This window comes from Leptodactylus fuscus, chromosome 3, assembly GCF_031893055.1.
Source record: "Leptodactylus fuscus isolate aLepFus1 chromosome 3, aLepFus1.hap2, whole genome shotgun sequence".
NCBI classification, from domain to species: domain Eukaryota; kingdom Metazoa; phylum Chordata; class Amphibia; order Anura; family Leptodactylidae; genus Leptodactylus; species Leptodactylus fuscus.
The window spans coordinates 89800445-89823343 of NC_134267.1; the positions used below are offsets into that span (position 1 = coordinate 89800445).

Sequence of the window (22899 nt, forward strand, 5' to 3'; positions counted from 1 at the left end):
CAGTTTGGACCAATTCATGGTGGAGGGAGCCTCTAACCAGCCCAGTTTGGACCAATTAATGGTGGAGGGAGCCTCTAAACAGCCAAGTTTGGACCAATTCATGGTGGAGGGAGCCTCTAAAAACCCCAGTTTGGACCAATTCATGGTGGAGGGAGCCTCTAACCAGCCCAGTTTGGGCAAATTCATGGTGGAGGGAGCCTCTAACCAGCCCAGTTTGGACCAATTAATGGTGGAGGGAGCCTCTAAACAGCCAAGTTTGGACCAATTCATGGTGGAGGGAGCCTCAAAAAACCCCAGTTTGGACCAATTCATGGTGGAGGGAGCCTCTAACCAGCCCAGTTTGGGCAAATTCATGGTGGAGGGAGCCTCTAAACAGCCCAGTTTGGGCACATTCATGGTGGAGGGAGCCTCTAACCAGCCCAGTTTGGACCAATTAATGGTGGAGGGAGCCGCTAAACAGCCCAGTTTGGACCAATTCATGGTGGAGGGAGCCTCTAAAAACCCCAGTTTGGACCAATTCATGGTGGAGGGAGCCTCTAACCAGCCCAGTTTGGGCAAATTCATGGTGGAGGGAGCCTCTAAACAGCCCAGTTTGGGCAAATTCATGGTGGAGGGAGCCTCTAACCAGCCCAGTTTGGACCAATTAATGGTGGAGGGAGCCGCTAAACAGCCCAGTTTGGACCAATTCATGGTGGAGGGAGCCTCTAAAAACCCCAGTTTGGACCAATTCATGGTGGAGGGAGCCTCTAAAAAACCCAGTTTGGACCAATTCATGGTGGAGGGAGCCTCTAACCAGCCCAGTTTGGGCAAATTCATGGTGGAGGGAGCCTCTAAACAGCCCAGTTTGGGCACATTCATGGTGGAGGGAGCCTCTAACCAGCCCAGTTTGGACCAATTAATGGTGGAGGGAGCCGCTAAACAGCCCAGTTTGGACCAATTCATGGTGGAGGGAGCCTCTAAAAACCCCAGTTTGGACCAATTCATGGTGGAGGGAGCCTCTAACCAGCCCAGTTTGGGCAAATTCATGGTGGAGGGAGCCTCTAAACAGCCCAGTTTGGGCAAATTCATGGTGGAGGGAGCCTCTAACCAGCCCAGTTTGGACCAATTAATGGTGGAGGGAGCCGCTAAACAGCCCAGTTTGGACCAATTCATGGTGGAGGGAGCCTCTAAAAACCCCAGTTTGGACCAATTCATGGTGGAGGGAGCCTCTAAAAAACCCAGTTTGGACCAATTCATGGTGGAGGGAGCCTCTAACCAGCCCAGTTTGGACCAATTAATGGTGGAGGGAGCCTCTAAACAGCCAAGTTTGGACCAATTCATGGTGGAGGGAGCCTCTAAAAACCCCAGTTTGGACCAATTCATGGTGGAGGGAGCCTCTAACCAGCCCAGTTTGGGCAAATTCATGGTGGAGGGAGCCTCTAAACAGCCCAGTTTGGGCACATTCATGGTGGAGGGAGCCTCTAACCAGCCCAGTTTGGACCAATTAATGGTGGAGGGAGCCGCTAAACAGCCCAGTTTGGACCAATTCATGGTGGAGGGAGCCTCTAAAAACCCCAGTTTGGACCAATTCATGGTGGAGGGAGCCTCTAAAAAACCCAGTTTGGGCAAATTCATGGTGGAGGGAGCCTCTAAACAGCCCAGTTTGGGCAAATTCATGGTGGAGGGAGCCTCTAACCAGCCCAGTTTGGACCAATTAATGGTGGAGGGAGCCGCTAAACAGCCCAGTTTGGACCAATTCATGGTGGAGGGAGCCTCTAAAAACCCCAGTTTGGACCAATTCATGGTGGAGGGAGCCTCTAAACAGCCCAGTTTGGGCAAATTCATGGTGGAGGGAGCCTCTAACCAGCAGAGTTGGTGGAAATCAGGGTGGAGGGAGCCTCTAACCAGCAGAGTTGGGGGAAATCAGGGTGGAGGGAGCCTAGTATTAGCAGAATTGTGCAACGCTTATGGTGGATGAGTATGAGGATGCGGAGGAATTGGAGAGGTTGAGTACAGACATGGAGTTTCATGTTGGGGTGCTTTACACAGATGGGCACAAAAATGACGGCTCTACCCAGTGGTGGTTCATTTTTATCAAAGTGAGCCGGTCGGCACTCTCAGCTGACAGACGGGTGGATTTTGTCAGTGATGATGCCACCGGCTGCACTGAACACCCTCTCAGATAGGACGCTGGCGGCAGGACAGGACAGCACCTCCAAGGCATATAGGGCAAGTTCAAGCCACAGGTCCAACTTCGACACCCAATACGTGTAGGGCGCAGAGGGGTCGGAGAGGACAGGGCTGTGGTCGGAAAGGTATTCCCGCAACATGCGCCTATACTTCTCACGCCTGGTGACACTAGGACCCTCCGTGGCGGCACTTTGGCGAGGGGGTGCCATTAAGGTGTCCCAGACCTTAGACAGTGTGCCCCTCGTTTGTGTGGACCGGTGAGAACTTGGTTGCCTACTGGAGGAACTGCCCTCCCTGCCGCCAACGTCACATGCTGGAAACATCTCCATCATATTCTGCACCAATTGCCTGTGGCAAGCATTGATGCGATTGGCCCTCCCCTCTACCGGAATAAAAGACGAGATGTTGTTTTTATACCGGGGGTCAAGGATAGCAAAGATCCAGTACTGGTTGTCCTCCATGATTTTGACAATACGCTTGTCGGTTGTAAAGCACCCCAACATGAACTCAGCCATGTCTGCCACAGTGTTAGTTGGCATGACTCCTCTGGCCCCACCGGAAAGTTCAATCTCCATTTCCTCCTCATCCTCCATGTCTACCCATCCGCGCTGCAACAATGGGACGATTCGAAGTTGCCCGGAAGCCTCCTGTATCACCATCACATCATCGGACAACTCTTCTTCCTCCTCCTCCTCCTCCTCCTCCTCCTCCATTAAACGCAGTGAAGCGGACAGATGTGTGGACCTACTCTCCAGCTGTGACGGATCGGATGCTATCCCTAACTCCTCTGTGTGATCTGAGTTATCCCTGATGTCAATCAGGGATTCTCTCAGAACACACAAGAGCGGGATTGTAAGGCTCACCATCGCATCCTCAGAGCTCACCCTCCTTGTGGACTCCTCAAAGACCTGTAGGATGTCACAAAGGTCTCTCATCCATGGCCACTCATGGATGTGAAACTGAGGCAGCTGACTTTGTGGCACCCTAGGGTTTTGTAGCTGGTATTCCATCAAAGGTCTCTGCTGCTCAACCACTCTATTCAACATCTGAAACGTTGAGTTCCAGCGTGTGGGGACGTCGCACAAAAGCCGGTGTTGTGGCACATGCAGGCGTTGCTGGAGAGATTTTAAGCTAGCAGCGGCTACTGTCGACTTGCGAAAGTGGGCGCACATGCGCCGCACTTTCACCAGTAGCTCTGGAACATTGGGGTAGCTCTTTAGGAAACGTTGCACCACTAGGTTGAAGACGTGGGCCAGGCATGGAACATATTGGAGTCCGGCAAGCTCCAGAGCTGCTACCAGGTTCCGGCCGTTATCACAAACGACCATGCCTGGGCCCAGGTGCAGCGGCTCAAACCATATTGCCGTCTCATCGAGGAGGGCATCCCTCACCTCGGAGGCAGTGTGCTGTCTGTCCCCCAAGCTGATCAGCTTCAGCACAGCCTGCTGACGTCTACCAACGCCAGTGCTGCAACGTTTCCAACTCGTAGCTGGGGTCAATCTAACAGCGGAGGAGGAGGCGGTGGCGGAGGAGGAGGCGGTGGTGGAGGAGGAGGCGGTAGAGGAGGAGGAGGAGGGGGGTGTTCTTCTCGTGTCCCTGCCAGGAATGTTAGGCGGGGAGACGAGGTACACCGGGCCAGTTTGGGAAGCAGTCCCAGCCTCAACTACATTCACCCAGTGTGCCGTCAGTGAAATGTAGCGTCCCTGTCCGCATGCACTTGTCCACGCGTCGGTGGTCAAGTGGACCTTTGTGCAAAGCGCGGAACTAAGGGCCCGCCTGATGTTGAGTGACACGTGCTGGTGCAAGGCGGGGACGGCACACCGGGAGAAGTAGTGACGGCTAGGGACGGCATAGCGAGGTGCCGCAGTTGCCATCAGGTCCAGGAAGGCGGGAGTTTCAACAAGCCGGAACGCCAACATCTCCTGGGCCAGCAGTTTAGCGATGTTGGCGTTCAAGGCTTGCGCGTGTGGGTGGTTAGCAGTGTATTTCTGCCGCCGCTCCAATGTCTGAGAGATGGTGGGTTGTTGTAAAGAAACGCCTGATGGTGCCTTTGATGGTGCAGGAGAAGGAGATAAGACAGGACTAGGGGAGGATGAGGTAGAAGTCAACAAAGTGGCGGAGGCAGATGAAGTGGTGTCCTGGCTCGTCCTCTGGAGTGCATCGCCAGCACAGTCAGCAGTGGCAGTGGCAGAGGCAGAGGCAGTGGCAGAGGCAGTGGCAGTGGCGTGAACGGCAGGCGGCCTTTGTCCTGCCGTTGCTGCCTGCCACTGATTCCAGTGCTTGGATTCCAAATGACGGCGCATTGAAGTGGTGGACAGGTTGCTCTTCTCAGAGCCCCTAATCAATTTCGAGAGGCAAATTGTGCAGACAACACTATATCTGTCCTCGGCGCATTCCTTGAAAAAACTCCACACCTTCGAGAAACGTGCCCTCGAGGTGGGAGTTTTTCGGGGCTGGGTACGAACTGGAACATCTTGGGAGATTCCGGGTGTGGCCTGGCTTCGCCTAAGCTGCTGACCTCTGCCTCTGCCTCTAGCTACCCTTTTTGGTGCTGCACCTGCCTCAACATCCACACTACTTTCCCCGCTTGACATCCCCCCTGTCCAGGTCGGGTCAGTGTCCTCATCATCCACCACTTCCTCTTCCAACTCCTGTCTCATCTCCTCCTCCCGCACAATGCGCCGGTCAACTGGATGCCCTGACGGCAACTGCGTCACATCATCGTCGATGAGGGTGGGTTGCTGGTCATCCACCACCAAATCGAACGGAGATGGAGGAGACTCTAGTGTTTGAGCATCTGGACACAGATGCTCCTCTGTTAGGTTCGTGGAATCGTGACGTGGAGAGGCAGGTTGAGGGACAATGAAAGGAGCGGAGAACAGCTCTGGGGAGCAGGGACAGTTTGGGTTATTGTTCTGTAAAGCTTCGGAATTTTGGGAGGAAGGAAGACAAGACTGTTGGGTAATAGGAGGAGAGGAGGCAGAGTCTGACTGGCTGCTGGACAATGTGCTGTAAGCGTTCTCTGACAGCCATTGCAAGACCTGTTCCTGGTTCTCGGGCCTACTAAGGTTTGTACCCTGCAGTTTAGTTAATGTGGCAAGCAACCCTGGCACTGTGGAGTGGCGCAATGCTTGCTGCCCCACAGGAGTAGGCACGGGACGCCCTGTGGCTTCACTGCTACCTTGCTCCCCAGAACCATTCCCCCGACCTCGCCCACGGCCTCGTCCACGTCCCTTTCCGGGAGCCTTGCGCATTTTGAATTCCTAGTTAGAAATTGGCACTGTATACCAGTAGTAAAAATTGTGGGTGCACGTAACCCCAATATATTCTTTGAATTCCCAGTCAGACACTGGCACTATATGGCAGTAGCAAGAAATGAGGGTATTTGTATTCCCAATATATTCTTTGAATTCCCAGTCAGACAATGGCACTGTATACCAGTAGTAAAAATTGTGGGTGCACGTAACCCCAATATATTCTTTGAATTACCAGTCAGAAACTGGCACTATATGGCAGTAGCAAGAAATGAGGGTATTTGTATTCCCAATATATTCTTTGAATTCCCAGTCAGACAATGGCACTGTATACCAGTAGTAAAAATTGTGGGTGCACGTAACCCCAATATATTCTTTGAATTCCCAGTCAGACACTGGCACTATATGGCAGTAGCAAGAAATGAGGGTATTTGTATTCCCAATATATTCTTTGAATTCCCAGTCAGACAATGGCACTGTATACCAGTAGTAAAAATTGTGGGTGCACGTAACCCCAATATATTCTTTGAATTACCAGTCAGAAACTGGCACTATATGGCAGTAGCAAGAAATGAGGGTATTTGTATTCCCAATATATTCTTTGAATTCCCAGTCAGACAATGGCACTGTATACCAGTAGTAAAAATTGTGGGTGCACGTAACCCCAATATATTCTTTGAATTACCAGTCAGAAACTGGCACTATATGGCAGTAGCAAGAAATGAGGGTATTTGTATTCCCAATATATTCTTTGAATTCCCAGTCAGACAATGGCACTGTATACCAGTAGTAAAAATTGTGGGTGCACGTAACCACAATATATTCTTTGAATTACCAGTCAGAAACTGGCACTATATGGCAGTAGCAAGAAATGAGGGTATTTATAACCCCAATATATTCTTTGAATTCCCAGTCAGACAATGGCACTGTATACCAGTAGTAAAAATTGTGGGTGCACGTAACCCCAATATATTCTTTGAATTACCAGTCAGAAACTGGCACTATATGGCAGTAGCAAGAAATGAGGGTATTTATAACCCCAATATATTCTTTGAATTCCCAGTCAGACAATGGCACTGTATACCAGTAGTAAAAATTGTGGGTGTATATAGCCCCAATTCTATTGCTAGGGGACTTGCAGGGTATTTCTGGGGTGAAGGTGGGGGGGCACACCGTTGGAACGGGTATCGGGGTATATATCGGGTATACGGGAATACACTGACAGTGTATTCCATTCAGGATCCTGGGAAAGCTGGGTTGCGGCGATTGAGCCCGTCAGTGCCACGTTACACTGACAAGCTTCTCCCTGGAATTTAGCTCTTATAAGAGCTGTTGGTTGTCTTCTCCTTCCTATCCTAGCCTGTCCCTGCCTACCCAGAATCTAAGCCCTAGCTAGCTGGACGGAAACCTCCGTCCTCGGTGAATTGCAAGCTCAGAATGACGCGAACCTGGGCGGCGCTGTTCTTTTAAATTAGAGGTCACATGTTTTCGGCAGCCAATGGGTTTTGCCTACTTTTCTCAACGTCACCGGTGTCTTAGTTCCTGTCCCACCTACCCTGCGCTGTTATTGGAGCAAAAAAGGCGCCAGGGAAGGTGGGAGGGGAATCGAGTAATGGCGCACTTTACCACGCGGTGTTCGATTCGATTCGAACATGCCGAACAGCCTAATATCCGATCGAACATGAGTTCGATAGAACACTGTTCGCTCATCTCTAGTAAGATTCCCATAACAAAGTACTTTTAAGTCTCCCACCAAATGAAAAAACAAGTTTTCATAAATGAATAGTACAGGTGAATACAAGAATCTTTGGAATATATTATTTAAGAAATAGGTTTTCTTCTCCATTTATCAAGCCTAGTTACTTATTAGGTATTCATCTATGGAGAAGGGGAAGAGAAGGAAGAGGCTTTTGGAACGACATACGTATGACTGCAGTTGCTATACTCTGCTATTCTGTGAGTCAAGTAGCACTTTTAACACTGCTGTGTTTTACAATAGAAGTCTACCACTCCAGGGGGTGGGGCAATACACCAATTGTCAGCCCAATCCTCCCCTTCCACTCTCCATAGAGTTCTGTACACGTGGTGAATATGGAGACAGAGTCTTATGTGACCACACAGCCGAATTGAAGATAAGGAGGAGAAGAGAAGCCTAAAAAGTGATAGAAATAGATTCCCTTAAATAGCATATTTTACATTTACATGCACAATGTATTTATGATATACTTTAAGTAGCATATGCTTTATTATATAACTGTTCCATGTATAGCATTTCCACAGGTTTTGCTCACAATGCTGCTCTATGAAGGTCCCACCTTCACCAATAGGTATGATAATTGGAGCCCACACCTATCTGGTATTTATGGCATGTCCTGTGGAACATGCATGTACATTGAAGATAAAATGCAATTTTAACGCGCCGTGCATTCAGACATTTATACACGTGTCAGAGTGTGAGCGCTCAAAACAGATCCCATTCACTTCAATGTGTGCCGGCTTATGGGCGCTACACATTGAAATCAATGGGAGGCTTTTTCACCCATTGATTTCAATGTGTAGCGCCCGTAAGCTGGCACACATTGACGTGAATGGGATCTGTTTTGAGCACTCACACTCTGACACGTGTATACGTGTCTGAATGCGCGGCACATTACTCCGTGGGAACGGAGCCTTATGTAATCCAATCTATCAATGTGACCTGAAGAAGTTTAACCTGCCAAAATTATCTTGTCAACCTTTCAGTCAGGCAACTTGTTATTAGTTATCATAAAAGACAATAATGTGTCTACAACTTGTAGACATTACTATGAAGCAGACTGTAGGAGAATAAGATGGCAGCTTTCATGAGATGACATTCTGTAAGATCCAGCTAGAGTCATAATAAGGAGTTTATTTTCCTGCAATGTTTGCTTTATTGCTTGATGCCAATAATTTCTTAGCTGTGAACGTCCTTGCAATGGTTGCTGTACAGAGAACGCCAAGAAACTATTTTCACGTGGCTTGTGGGAATTGGGATTCAAACCACAAATATCTTCCTGCCCAATATTCATCAAGATTCCAGGCACATGAAAAAAGCACTTTTGACATCAATTTTATGGCCTAATTCAACTTTTTATTTTATATACATATTTTTTAGAAAGAGTATTTCAGTATATAAAAATATTTTAACTTTGTGCTCCCAGCCAAAACTAATAGGATTATTTTGTGAATGAAAACCGAGCAACATAATGACTGTATTCGTTTCACACTCTCTAGAATATAGTGTTAAAGCTCCAGGACATGTAGCATTTATGGTAGAAAAAAAGAAGACATCTTACCTAGCATGCACGCACATCTGGCATTCTGATCAGGGTTGTCAAATGGGATTTCTCCACACCTCTGAAAGGACAACAGAGTTTGACTGTTATACAATTCTCTGTAGGATCTGCTGGTGAAGCATTGAATGTATTATTATTCATGGCAGTATTAAAGTTATATCAATGTGGAACATATACCATATTTTTCGGACTATAAGACGCACCTAGGTTTTAGAGGAGGAAAATAGGGAAAAAAAATTTTGAAGCAAAAACTGGTAAAATATTTAATATATGGGAGTTGTAGTTTTGCAACAGCTGCAAGGCCACATTGACAGGTGACCCTGCAGCTGTACGGGGATGCATAGAGCGTTTTTTTTGCGGGGCCAGCTGTACTTTTTAGTTATACCATTTTGGGGGATATCTATTGCTTAGATCACCTTGTATTGAAAAAAAAACAGGAGGTGATTTAGAACTTTTATTTATTTCATATTTTTAAAGCTTTTTTTTTTTTTTTTTTACTATTTTATTCCCCCCCCCCGGGGGCTTGAACATGCGGTCACTTGATCGCAAGTCCCATAGACGGCAATACAACTGTATTGCCGTCTATGGGACATTCTGTCTATTAGTATTACGGCGGCTGGTCATAGAGACCAGCCACAATACTAATATAGCCGTGACAGGCCTGGGAGCCTCATTAGGCTCCCGGCTGTCACCCGAACAGGTCGGCTCCTGCGATATCGCCGCGCAGGAGCCGGCCTGCATCTTTACAGGTATGGGGCCGGTGGGGACCGGCCCCGGGGGAGAAGGGGCCACGGATACTGACCCGGCATCCGCTGTACTAGAGAGGCGGATGCCGGGGAGGGATAGACGCCGGGGCCTGAGACATCGCTGCCCTGCCCTGCATGAAGCCAGCGGCGGGGGCACGGAGGAGCCCCTGCCGCTGCTGGCTTCATGCAGGGCAGAGGAGCGCAGCGATGTCTCAGGCCCCGACACCTGTAATGGCGTCTATCACTTGCCGGCTTCCGCCTCTCTATTACAGCGGATGCCAGGCGCCACCTTCAGACTATAAGACGCACCCTTCTTTTCCCCTAAAAATTTTGGGGAAAAAAAGTGCGTCTTATAGTCCGAAAAATACGGTAGCTATTATCATATACCTAGGTTGTCCGAGTTGAATAGGAAATCCTATTCCCTGATAATTTATTGTGCTGTTTTTCGTGAGATTATTAGTCCCAATTTATTAAGTAAAGGCATGGACAACCAACCTTATGTGGTTCACCAACCAATATTAGGTCGCCAGACCCCATCTCTAAGTTAGACCATAGGGTCAAGTTGCTATAGTTGTAATACAAAGTTTAAAATTCTAACATATTATGGCCACATGAAACTAAGCCAACCTGAAAGTTTAATAAGTCAATTTTTTACATCAACGTTGCAACATTCAAAATGGTTTTAGCTCATTTTATTGGGCTTTAACAGCTGTATACATAGTATACTTATTTTATAACATTTCTAGAGATGAGCGAAGTGGTTGGTAGTGAACTGGAAAGGGGAGTAGGATCACATGACCTAATGAATTAAGAGGGCTTTCCAATAACGCCTTGCAAGTTACCCTCATGTAAGGAAACAGCCAATCATGGGGGAGTGAAGGCCAGAGGTTACTGATGACTTATAGGCAGTATATAAAACCCAGGGAAAAAAGGATAGGTGTCTACAGTATATACACAACCCAGATACACAGATAATACAATTGGGGGATTCTGGTAGCGTAGCGTGCTCAGAACTGGAGAAGAAGACATTGATTTAATTGATAAAACAGTATAGGATAGGAGACGGAGTCACTCTGTCTGTCTGCCACACTGTTAGAGCAGCTGGTAACACAGGTAGTGTATGTCAGTGAAGTGATGTGCTGGTATTACTATATCGTGGCAGAAGCTTCAATCTCCATCACTATTCTCAGAGCCAAAACATTCAAATTCATTGTGTACGGTGTTCAAGGTCAAGATCAGACAATGTCATGTCCATCTGTTTACCCATAGTCATAGCTGTTGCTGTCACTTTCACATTACTATGTCTGTGTTTGCATTAGAGATTTAGAAAGGGGTAGATAGAGTCTGGGGAGACCCCAAAGTGTCATACACAACATTTTAAGACAATTTGCACTTCTAACTCAATTGCTCGCTCATCTCATCCCAGTAGGAGTTGAAGAAGCCATATTAATAGTTCATTGGTTTCCCCTACTTCATACCTTCCTCTGGATATTCCGATGTTTGTGTAGTCAAGATCATCAGGTTTTTAGTGACTATAAGTTTTTTAAGTCCGTTTCCATATATTTTAGGCCGTTTTCACTTGGCAAACTGTACTAAATGATTTTTATTTCTCCTCTTCCAAAAGCAAACAGCAACAGCAAAAAGAAACAATCATGTAGCTAAGTATAACTCTACCCTTATAAAATGTATCTTATTTAGTCATTTTATTACGGTACAACAGGTTCACATGTGGCTGTTTTGTTGCTGATAAGCCTATGATAGTCTCTTTAAAGAGAACCTTTCATGGGTTTGGGCACAGGCAGTTCTATATACTGCTGGAAAGCTGACAGTGCGCTGAATTCAGCGCACTGTCAGCTTTCCCGATCTGTGCCCCGGGTAAAGAGATTTCAGTAGCTTCTGACTGTAAAGCGCTACGGTACTGGGACCAAAAGCTCTTTACCCGGGGCACAGATCGGGAAAGCCGACAGTGTGCTGAATTCAGTGCACTGTCGGCTTTCCAGCAGTATATAGAACCGCCTGTGCCCCAAACCATGAAAGGCCCTCTTTAAGTTAAAATGAGGTTTACAGAAATACGTGCACAAACAGCCCCTTTTATTGTTGTAAGTTGCAGAAATCTGCTGCTTGTGAGTATATACTAATTTTCATCACAGGTAGCAACAAACATTACTAATATGACTGAAAATTCACCTAGCAAATAACTCTATTTCCTCAAGACAATTAAGTATTTTTACTCATATTATAAATTAAAAACAGCTCTTCCATTTCCCAATAAAGATTTTTATTACTTTGCCAATATATTATCATATTGACTTATTAATCGGTAATATGACCTGGCTAAGAAATTGAAATATACTCTACAGTATGAAAGTTAATTTACAATATGAAAAAAACACATGGAATGCTTGAGTGTGACAAAGAAAAAGCTAACCTGTGAATTCACTTTCATTCCTAGTTGTCTCAGTACAATAGCTTTGAAGTGCTGAATACTTGTCTGTATTTACTAGTAATTATTATCATTATCATTTATTTAGGACAAAGCTTAGAAATTCACTCAGAAATGTTTCATTAATGTTATATATTGAATACGGTGTAGAGTAAATATGTATGACTTTGTTTTGTACCTGTTAAGACTTCATGTACATGGCTAAGCCGTATTCACAGATCTCTGCAGAACACAAAGTTCTTGTAGCTTCATTTTATGGTGCCATAAGTATTCTGTATCCTGCCGTATGGCGGAACCACAAACTAGAAACAAGAAATGTGGACGTGGTACTCCAAATAAAAACTATAAATAATTTATTATGTAGCCATACAAAAGTTAATACAGTCTAAAAACATATCAACAGCAAAACACAATAAAGTACAAACGGTGTCAGACAGACAGCAGTGGACTCTACCAAATATACAGGCCCATAGGCAACATCTGAATGTGCAACAAGTATATACTGTATATGCAAATGTCAGACTGGATAAAATACTTAGAAAAAGTACATCATAAAAATTAGAGTCCTGGTAATATATTCCAAAAAGATGTAATGGGAACAGGTCAAAACCCTCCCTATAGGTACTATTCCAGCTATATAACCTGTAAATATGAACTTTGCTTTAAAGGAGATCATATAGAAAGTAACCACTAAATAATGGAGTGTGGATATTGTCTCATACCAACTCTAAAATCAGAGACCTTACACATGTTAGGCTGAGTCTGGAGTCCGAGTCCACTGCCTGCTGACACCACTGATCCACTGCTGTCTGTCTGACACCCGTTTGTACTATATTGTGTCTTGTTGTTGATATGTTTTTAGACTGTATGAACTTTAGTACGGATACGTTTTACAATTATTTTTTTTATTAGTGTCTGGGTTTTTCTGGGTCCTCTTACTTGGAGTTTGCTGGGTGTAAGGTGCTGTCTGGGCAGCTACAGATATTGGCCTCGGATCTTACTAAGTCCAACTCCACCATCAAGAGCTCTTGCAAAGAACTCCGTGGCCTGGTTCCTCTCTGGTTAGGAGAGCGTGGTACACTCAGGACTGTTTTTGCCTCGGTGCCTGGGGATTCTGGTTGCCCAAGACTCACAGTTATTATTGTTGTGTCAGGTTCCTAACAGTAGGAACATATATTGTAGATAGGGTATGACCATGCCATGAAGGGTGATACTTTCTGAAGTCATACTTATCTTCTATGCCATGTTGTTTTGTGCTTGTCATATGGTGGAGTATAACATAGTAATACAAGTCACAGTGTTTATTTCTGTTGGATTTCATATTTCTATGTTCCTCTTCATGAAATTGATTAAGTAATCATCATTTTTAGTCAGTATGAATTATTATTGTTGAATTATTGGTCTCTATGTTTCCCTTTATTGACTATGTAATTTTGGCGGGTTACTTGCATACTTGGTGTCCACTTTTTACCCTACTCATTATAGATACTATTTGGGGCCTGGACTATATTATGTATACTATTTGCTATTGATTTCTCACAGCCTTTTTTTGATGTCACAATTTGGTGGATATGTCTGATCCTATTTCCGTTATGTCTATTTGTATGTTTTACTCTATTAATAAAATATGTACTTTAATTTTATTATTGTTACTTTAAGCTGCCATTTATTTAGCCAAATAATTTAATGTGTGACACTTTCATGGCTCCTAGGGTCCTACCTCCTACTTCTAGCCCTCCAAAGCATATACTAGCAAAGAAATGTCAGAGTGAATGTAATGCGTATGTCTTTGGGAAAACGATGGTACACAGTAGTCATCCCTTTGCTTGAGCCTAACAAAACGCTAATCACTATGAAATCAACAAATCATGTGGCTTCCCAATGCCACCATGTGTACAGATCCAGAGGTCTGCCATAGTTGGTGGCCAGTGTGGTCATCATTATCATTTCAACACAGATAAAGATCAGTCTCGCTCTGGCGGTGAAATATCAGTGGTCTCTTCTTCATCCACAACAAATTCATTCTCCTCCACAAATGACATCACTGTTGCTGCATTTGTTTCTAATGACAAATTCGGTGGCCTCAGAACGTGACACACTTTCCTCTTAAGACTCCAATAGAGGATCTCAAAATAACATATTGTCTTTGTGGTCTCTTGTACCTTTTGTGGCAGATGTTCCAGCTTGTGCAATAAAGCAGTACCTTTAAGCTGTTATATGTTTTTAGAAAGTGGATTTATCAGAAGCGCTATCCAAGGGTAATGGGTGGGAATTTAGAAAGACTGGTATTTTCAGTCACGCCAGGTTTAATAAAGGCTCCTACTGGCGCGAGACTTGCCTAAATTATCATCACGTAGCTATGGCCTCTTAAGAAATCAGGATCAAGTGAAAAGTGGAAATGTATGCCAGTCAGCAACTGACATAGATTTTGTAAGGATTGGAGTCAGGGTCAGGCAGTGCAAAGTGACACAGCTGGGAAAGCAACACTGTGCAACTAATGACAAAAGGGGTTGTAGGCCCTGCGGCTATGACTATGCTGTAATATCTGAGATGAGGCAGACCAATGCACTTCCTAATTGAAGTGCGTCTACCACGACTCCTTACGCTTCTATCCCGGCGGCTAGGATAAGGGAAGAGGAGGCCCTGAAAGTGCTAGGGACTGGAGTCACGGGGGTCACACCTAAACAGAAAGCACAGTGTAACTGCAATGCAAAACAAAAGACTAAACAGCATGGAACCAGGGAGGACCACAAGTCCCAGCAAGACACAGAAGAGAAGGCGAGGTCAGACGAGCAAGAGGTCGAGCCAGGAGATATAGTAAAGGTACCAAATCAAAAGACAAGGGATAGTCAAAATACAAGCCGGGTATAAAAACCAAGAAACAGACTGAATACAAACAGACAGGGAATCAGACTGAGCAGGGGGACCAGGAAACACAAGTGAATGGCTGGCAAGGATCCATGCCTGGGTGGAGATTAAATAGCAGCAGAGAACACACCTGATGGCTAATGGCATGGAGACTGAAGGCAAGGAAAAGATTAACCCTTAATGACCTAAGCACACCCAATAGAACTCCTAACACGTCTCCCAGGGAGACGCTGCGCAACAAGGAGACCGCGGCGACTCCGTATCCTGACAGATTTCCTATATATGGAGACCAGCTAGTCTGCCTTGTTCATCCTGTTCACCCTCTCTGCCTGTCTCTTTGAAATGGTCGTGAAGGCTGACAACATTTTGTTTACCCATGGTACCACAACTGTCATTGTTCAGGAGTTTGCCCCTCAGCAGTACCCCAAGCCCTTCATATGCAAGACTCTCCTGTTTCTCCTCTCTGCTCTGAGTAACAACTCTAGTGGTCTTCTTATTTGTACTGTCACTCAGGACAAATAGGAGTCAAGACTCAGGAGCATTTAGTGTCAAGAGTGTAGTCTTGAGGTATTAATCCCATAGCGACACAGGATGTACTATTACGTCCTGATCACCTGGTACTTGGTACAAAAGGACATAATAGTATGTCCTGTAATGGCTGCCTGATCTCTATTTGAGTTTGCATCATCAGGAGTGGGTGTTAGCTTTAAAGGGGTTTTCTCATCTCACTTTGCCTGTTGTTTCTTCTCTTTTCCTGTATTTCTCCCTTCCCCCACACCTCCCAGCTTGCTGAATGACATTATGAGGTATCACAATACTTATGCAGATCAGATAATATTTACATGTTTGCATGGAACAGACTCAGTGTTATCTGTGCCTTTACAAAGAGAGATAACAGGCTCGGCTTTTTCAGCAAACTGCAATTATCTGAATGGATTGTCCAGCCAGCACTGAGTAAGTGATGTCACTTGTCTTATCTCAAAGGTCTGTGTTTATAGTAACGCTGTGTAAACAATGAAAGGAATAAGTTCACATAGCAGGCATACAAAGCAGCATTTCTAAAGCAATATATTCAGGAAAAGTCTTCAATTTACATAAACTACCAGTATAGATAGGGTCCTTGAGATGGGACAACCCCTTTAACTGACAGCTAACACCCATTCCATTAACTTAATCGCACTCCAAGGGTTTGAACCCCTTGGACGGCGTGGTCAAAATTTATTCAAAAAGTTAAAGGCACCCAAAATTAAAATGAAAACTTTGGGGATTAAGTGATATTTTAGTAATATTTCATTCATACTTACCAATGTTAATAAAATCTTTGAAACGGTTGGGGGTTCAAATCCTCACCTTACCCCTTGATTAATTCTGTCAGGGGTCTAGTTTCTAAAATGGGGTCACTTTTGGAGGGTTTCCATTGTATTGGTACTCTAGGGGCTCTGCAAATTAGACATGGCATCCGAAAACTATGGCAGCAAAATCTGATTTTCAAGCACCCTGGGTTGCTCCTTCCCTTCTGCATGCTGCCATGTGCCCAAACATCAGTGTATACCCATTTGTGGAGTATTTCTGTGCTCGGGAGAAATTGTGTTACTAACTGTGAGATGCATGTTCTCCTTTAATCCTTTCTGAATGTGTGTATTTTAGAGCTAAATGCACGTACTATTGATAAAAAAATGCCTATATTTCACCTCCATATTGTTTTAATTTTTCTACTACAAATTTCTAGGTCTGCAAAGAGCCTTTGTGACTTTAGTGGTAAAACATGTAGTACACAGTCTCTTTGATGAGCCCGGTGGTTTCACGTTATGACCATGAGACTAGCCAATAAAAAAACTCTGCAAGACTGACATTCAAGACATTCATATTTTATAGGAAATTATACAATTATATCAAGGTATTTTGCTGTTTATATCGAGGCAATACACAAATCTGGTATCACAATCCTGCAACACAGCCTTGTAGAAGTAATCTGGGAGTTGTGGGATTTTATTCAACCTGTGGTCAAATCGATATTTTTACAGAACAAGAGACTGTTTATGTAAGACTTTTAGCATTTCAAGGGATGCTCCTAAACCCATAGCTATTAATTATATGCAATTTCATACTAGGGCAATTTCAAAGAGAGATTTAATCCATGCCCTCATGAAGAAACCACAAATATTACTGAAACGATTTGAAGAACTGAATGCATCAGAACAAAGGGTACACATTAGAGATGAGCGAACAGTGTTCTATCGAACTCATGTTCGATCGGATATTAGGCTGTTCGGCATGTTCGAATCGAATCGAACACCGCGTGGTAAAGTGCGCCATTACTCGATTCCCCTCCCACCTTCCCTGGCGCCTTTTTTGCTCCAATAACAGCGCAGGGTAGGTGGGACAGGAACTACGACACCGGTGACGTTGAAAAAAGTAGGCAAAACCCATTGGCTGCCGAAAACATGTGACCTCTAATTTAAAAGAACAGCGACGCCCAGCTTCGCGTCATTCTGAGCTTGCAATTCACCGGGGACGGAGGTTTCCTTCCAGTTAGCTAGGGGTTAGATTCTGGGTAGGCAGGGACAGGCTAGGATAGGAAGGAGAAGACAACCAACAGCTCTTATAAGAGCTAAATTCCAGGGAGAAGCTTGTCAGTGTAACGTGGCACTGACGGGCTCAATCGCCGCAACCCAGCTTTCCCAGGATCCTGAATGGAATACACTGTCAGTGTATTCCCGTATACCCGATATATACCCCCGATACCCGTTCCAACGGTGTGCCCCCCCACCTTCACCCCAGAAATACCCTGCAAGTCCCCTAGCAATAGAATTGGGGCTATATACACCCACTATTTTTGCTACTGCCATATAGTGCCATTGTCTCACTGGGAATTCAAAGAATATATTGGGCTTACATATAACTTCAATTCCAGGGAGAAGCTTGTCAGTGTAACGTGGCACTGACGGGCTCAATCGCCGCAACCCAGCTTTCCCAGGATCCTGAATGGAACACACTGACAGTGTATTCCCGTATACCCCATATATACACCCCAAATCCCCGTTCCAACGGTGTGCCCCCCCCACCTTCACCTCAGAAATACCCTGCAAGTCCCCTAGCAATAGAATTGGGGCTATATACACCCACAATTTTTGCTACTGGTATATAGTGCCATTGTCTGACTGGGAATTCAAAGAATATATTGGGGTTATGTGCACCCACAATTTTTACTACTGGTATATAGTGCCATTGTCTGACTGGGAATTCAAAGAATATATGGGGGTTACGTGCACCCACAATTTTTGCTACTGCTATACAGTGCCATTGTCTCACTGGGAATTCAAAGAATATATTGGGGTTATGTGCACCCACAATTTTTACTACTGGTATATAGTGCCATTGTCTGACTGGGAATTCAAAGAATATATGGGGGTTACGTGCACCCACAATTTTTGCTACTGCTATACAGTGCCATTGTCTCACTGGGAATTCAAAGAATATATTGGGGTTATGTGCACCCACAATTTTTACTACTGGTATATAGTGCCATTGTCTGACTGGGAATTCAAAGAATATATTGGGGTTACGTGCACCCACAATTTTTACTACTGGTATATAGTGCCATTGTCTGACTGGGAATTCAAAGAATATATGGGGGTTACGTGCACCCACAATTTTTGCTACTGCTATACAGTGCCATTGTCTCACTGGGAATTCAAAGAATATATTGGGGTTATGTGCACCCACAATTTTTACTACTGGTATATAGGGCCATTGTCTGACTGGGAATTCAAAGAATATATGGGGGTTACGTGCACCCACAATTTTTGCTACTGCTATACAGTGCCATTGTCTCACTGGGAATTCAAAGAATATATTGGGGTTATGTGCACCCACAATTTTTACTACTGGTATATAGTGCCATTGTCTGACTGGGAATTCAAAGAATATATGGGGGTTACGTGAACCCACAATTTTTGCTACTGCTATACAGTGCCATTGTCTCACTGGGAATTCAAAGAATATATTGGGGTTATGTGCACCCACAATTTTTACTACTGGTATATAGTGCCATTGTCTGACTTGGAATTCAAAGAATATATGGGGGTTACGTGCACCCACAATTTTTGCTACTGCTATACAGTGCCATTGTCTCACTGGGAATTCAAAGAATATATTGGGGTTATGTGCACCCACAATTTTTACTACTGGTATATAGTGCCATTGTCTGACTGGGAATTCAAAGAATATATGGGGGTTACGTGCACCCACAATTTTTGCTACTGCTATACAGTGCCATTGTCTCACTGGGAATTCAAAGAATATATTGGGGTTATGTGCACCCACAATTTTTACTACTGGTATATAGTGCCATTGTCTGACTGGGAATTCAAAGAATATATGGGGGTTACGTGCACCCACAATTTTTGCTACTGCTATACAGTGCCATTGTCTCACTGGGAATTCAAAGAATATATTGGGGTTATGTGCACCCACAATTTTTACTACTGGTATATAGTGCCATTGTCTGACTGGGAATTCAAAGAATATATGGGGGTTACGTGCACCCACAATTTTTGCTACTGCTATACAGTGCCATTGTCTCACTGGGAATTCAAAGAATATATTGGGGTTATGTGCACCCACAATTTTTACTACTGGTATATAGTGCCATTGTCTGACTGGGAATTCAAAGAATATATGGGGGTTACGTGCACCCACAATTTTTGCTACTGCTATACAGTGCCATTGTCTCACTGGGAATTTTAAGATTATATTGGGGTTATGTGCACCCACAATTTTTGCTACTGCTATATAGTGCCAGTTTCTGACTGGTAATTCAAAGAATATATTGGGGTTACGTGCACCCACAATTTTTACTACTGGTATATAGTGCCATTGTCTGACTGGGAATTCAAAGAATATATGGGGGTTACGTGCACCCACAATTTTTGCTACTGCTATACAGTGCCATTGTCTCACTGGGAATTCAAAGAATGTATTGGGGTTATGTGCACCCACAATTTTTACTACTGGTATATAGTGCCATTGTCTGACTGGGAATTCAAAGAATATATGGGGGTTACGTGCACCCACAATTTTTGCTACTGCTATACAGTGCCATTGTCTCACTGGGAATTCAAAGAATATATTGGGGTTACGTGCACCCACAATTTTTACTACTGGTATATAGTGCCATTGTCTGACTGGGAATTCAAAGAATATATGGGGGTTACGTGCACCCACAATTTTTGCTACTGCTATACAGTGCCATTGTCTCACTGGGAATTCAAAGAATATATTGGGGTTATGTGCACCCACAATTTTTACTACTGGTATATAGTGCCATTGTCTGACTGGGAATTCAAAGAATATATGGGGGTTACGTGCACCCACAATTTTTGCTACTGCTATACAGTGCCATTGTCTCACTGGGAATTCAAAGAATATATTGGGGTTATGTGCACCCACAATTTTTACTACTGGTATATAGTGCCATTGTCTGACTGGGAATTCAAAGAATATATGGGGGTTACGTGCACCCACAATTTTTGCTACTGCTATACAGTGCCATTGTCTCACTGGGAATTCAAAGAATATATTGGGGTTATGTGCACCCACAATTTTTACTACTGGTATATAGTGCCATTGTCTGACTGGGAATTCAAAGAATATATGGGGGTTACGTGCACCCACAATTTTTGCTACTGCTATACAGTGCCATTGTCTCACTGGGAATTCAAAGAATATATTGGGGTTATGTGCACCCACAATTTTTACTTCTGGTATATAGTGCCATTGTCTGACTGGGAATTCAAAGAATATATGGGGGTTACGTGCACCCACAATTTTTGCTACTGCTATACAGTGCCATTGTCTCACTGGGAATTCAAAGAATATATTGGGGTTATGTGCACCCACAATTTTTACTACTGGTATATAGTGCCATTGTCTGACTGGGAATTCAAAGAATATATGGGGGTTACGTGCACCCACAATTTTTGCTACTGCTATACAGTGCCATTGTCTCACTGGGAATTTTAAGATTATATTGGGGTTATGTGCACCCACAATTTTTGCTACTGCTATATAGTGCCAGTTTCTGACTGGTAATTCAAAGAATATATTGGGGTTACGTGCACCCACAATTTTTGCTACTGGTATATAGTGCCATTGTCTGACTGGGAATTCAAAGAATATATGGGGGTTACGTGCACCCACAATTTTTGCTACTGCTATACAGTGCCATTGTCTAACTGGGAATTCAAAGAATATATGGGGGTTACGTGCACCCACAATTTTTGCTACTGCTATACAGTGCCATTGTCTCACTGGGAATTCAAAGAATATATTGGGGTTATGTGCACCCACAATTTTTACTACTGGTATATAGTGCCATTGTCTGACTGGGAATTCAAAGAATATATGGGGGTTACGTGCACCCACAATTTTTGCTACTGCTATACAGTGCCATTGTCTCACTGGGAATTCAAAGAATATATTGGGGTTAAGTGCACCCACAATTTTTACTACTGGTATATAGTGCCATTGTCTGACTGGGAATTCAAAGAATATATGGGGGTTACGTGCACCCACAATTTTTGCTACTGCTATACAGTGCCATTGTCTCACTGGGAATTCAAAGAATATATTGGGGTTATGTGCACCCACAATTTTTACTACTGGTATATAGTGCCATTGTCTGACTGGGAATTCAAAGAATATATGGGGGTTACGTGCACCCACAATTTTTGCTACTGCTATACAGTGCCATTGTCTCACTGGGAATTCAAAGAATATATTGGGGTTATGTGCACCCACAATTTTTACTACTGGTATATAGTGCCATTGTCTGACTTGGAATTCAAAGAATATATGGGGGTTACGTGCACCCACAATTTTTGCTACTGCTATACAGTGCCATTGTCTCACTGGGAATTCAAAGAATATATTGGGGTTATGTGCACCCACAATTTTTACTACTGGTATATAGTGCCATTGTCTGACTGGGAATTCAAAGAATATATGGGGGTTACGTGCACCCACAATTTTTGCTACTGCTATACAGTGCCATTGTCTCACTGGGAATTCAAAGAATATATTGGGGTTATGTGCACCCACAATTTTTACTACTGGTATATAGTGCCATTGTCTGACTGGGAATTCAAAGAATATATGGGGGTTACGTGCACCCACAATTTTTGCTACTGCTATACAGTGCCATTGTCTCACTGGGAATTCAAAGAATATATTGGGGTTATGTGCACCCACAATTTTTACTACTGGTATATAGTGCCATTGTCTGACTGGGAATTCAAAGAATATATGGGGGTTACGTGCACCCACAATTTTTGCTACTGCTATACAGTGCCATTGTCTCACTGGGAATTCCACAAATAATTTGGGGATTCATTCACCCTACATCTCAGGCTCTTGCCATATTCACCCAGGTTGTCAGTGCTGCACCAGCTCGTTCCCAGACAGCTCGGCCCGAAAAACACGTTACCTATATAGAGGATTTGGACAATGAAGACAACATGTTCTAAATCTAATGTCTGCACCTTCTCCAGAATTAAAATAAAGGCAGCGTTTAACTTTCAAATAGCACTGCACAAAGGAAGAGCTTATCAGCTTGTCTCATGACATGCTACTGAAAAGTGTCATTTGTGTATCTTAATGTAAATATAGTTGTATAAGCTTTTTGGGTTTTAGGCACTGCCAAGTTATTTATTACCACCCGCTCCCTTATAATGATGATGACGCCAAAGTCACTGTGGGTGTTCAGAGCTCACAGCTTTGGTTGACATTTGTCTTGCTCTCTGTCGGTACCGTAAAGTTATGTTGACTTTATTAACAGCTATAGAAGCTTTAGCCAGGTTGTGACGGTGTGTAACCCTAACAACACTAAGTGGGATACACATTAATAGTCAGTCTATGTACGTTAAACGTATCACTGAAGTAATTTTTTTTCCCTCTCCCCTAATATAAGAAAGGAACAGACATTAGACCTAGACCGGGGTTCGAGGCTTGTAAAAATCCAGTATTATTTGTTCTTCATGATGTGAAATATGTGTTGAAAAGCAACCCAAGATGAAGTCAGCCATGTGTGCCAGTGTGTTACT

At 44.1% G+C, this 22899-nt stretch overlaps 1 protein-coding gene across 1 annotated transcript in view; it reads right to left on the reverse strand.

The window, feature by feature from the left end:
• The window catches only part of PDE7B (phosphodiesterase 7B), a 310274-nt gene that overhangs the window by 178556 nt on the left and 108819 nt on the right, over positions 1–22899 (reverse strand). Inside the window, exon 2 of the mRNA XM_075267950.1 lies at positions 8741–8801. Coding sequence (XP_075124051.1) covers positions 8741–8801 — 61 coding nt within the window. The remainder of the gene's footprint in view (positions 1–8740; positions 8802–22899) is intronic.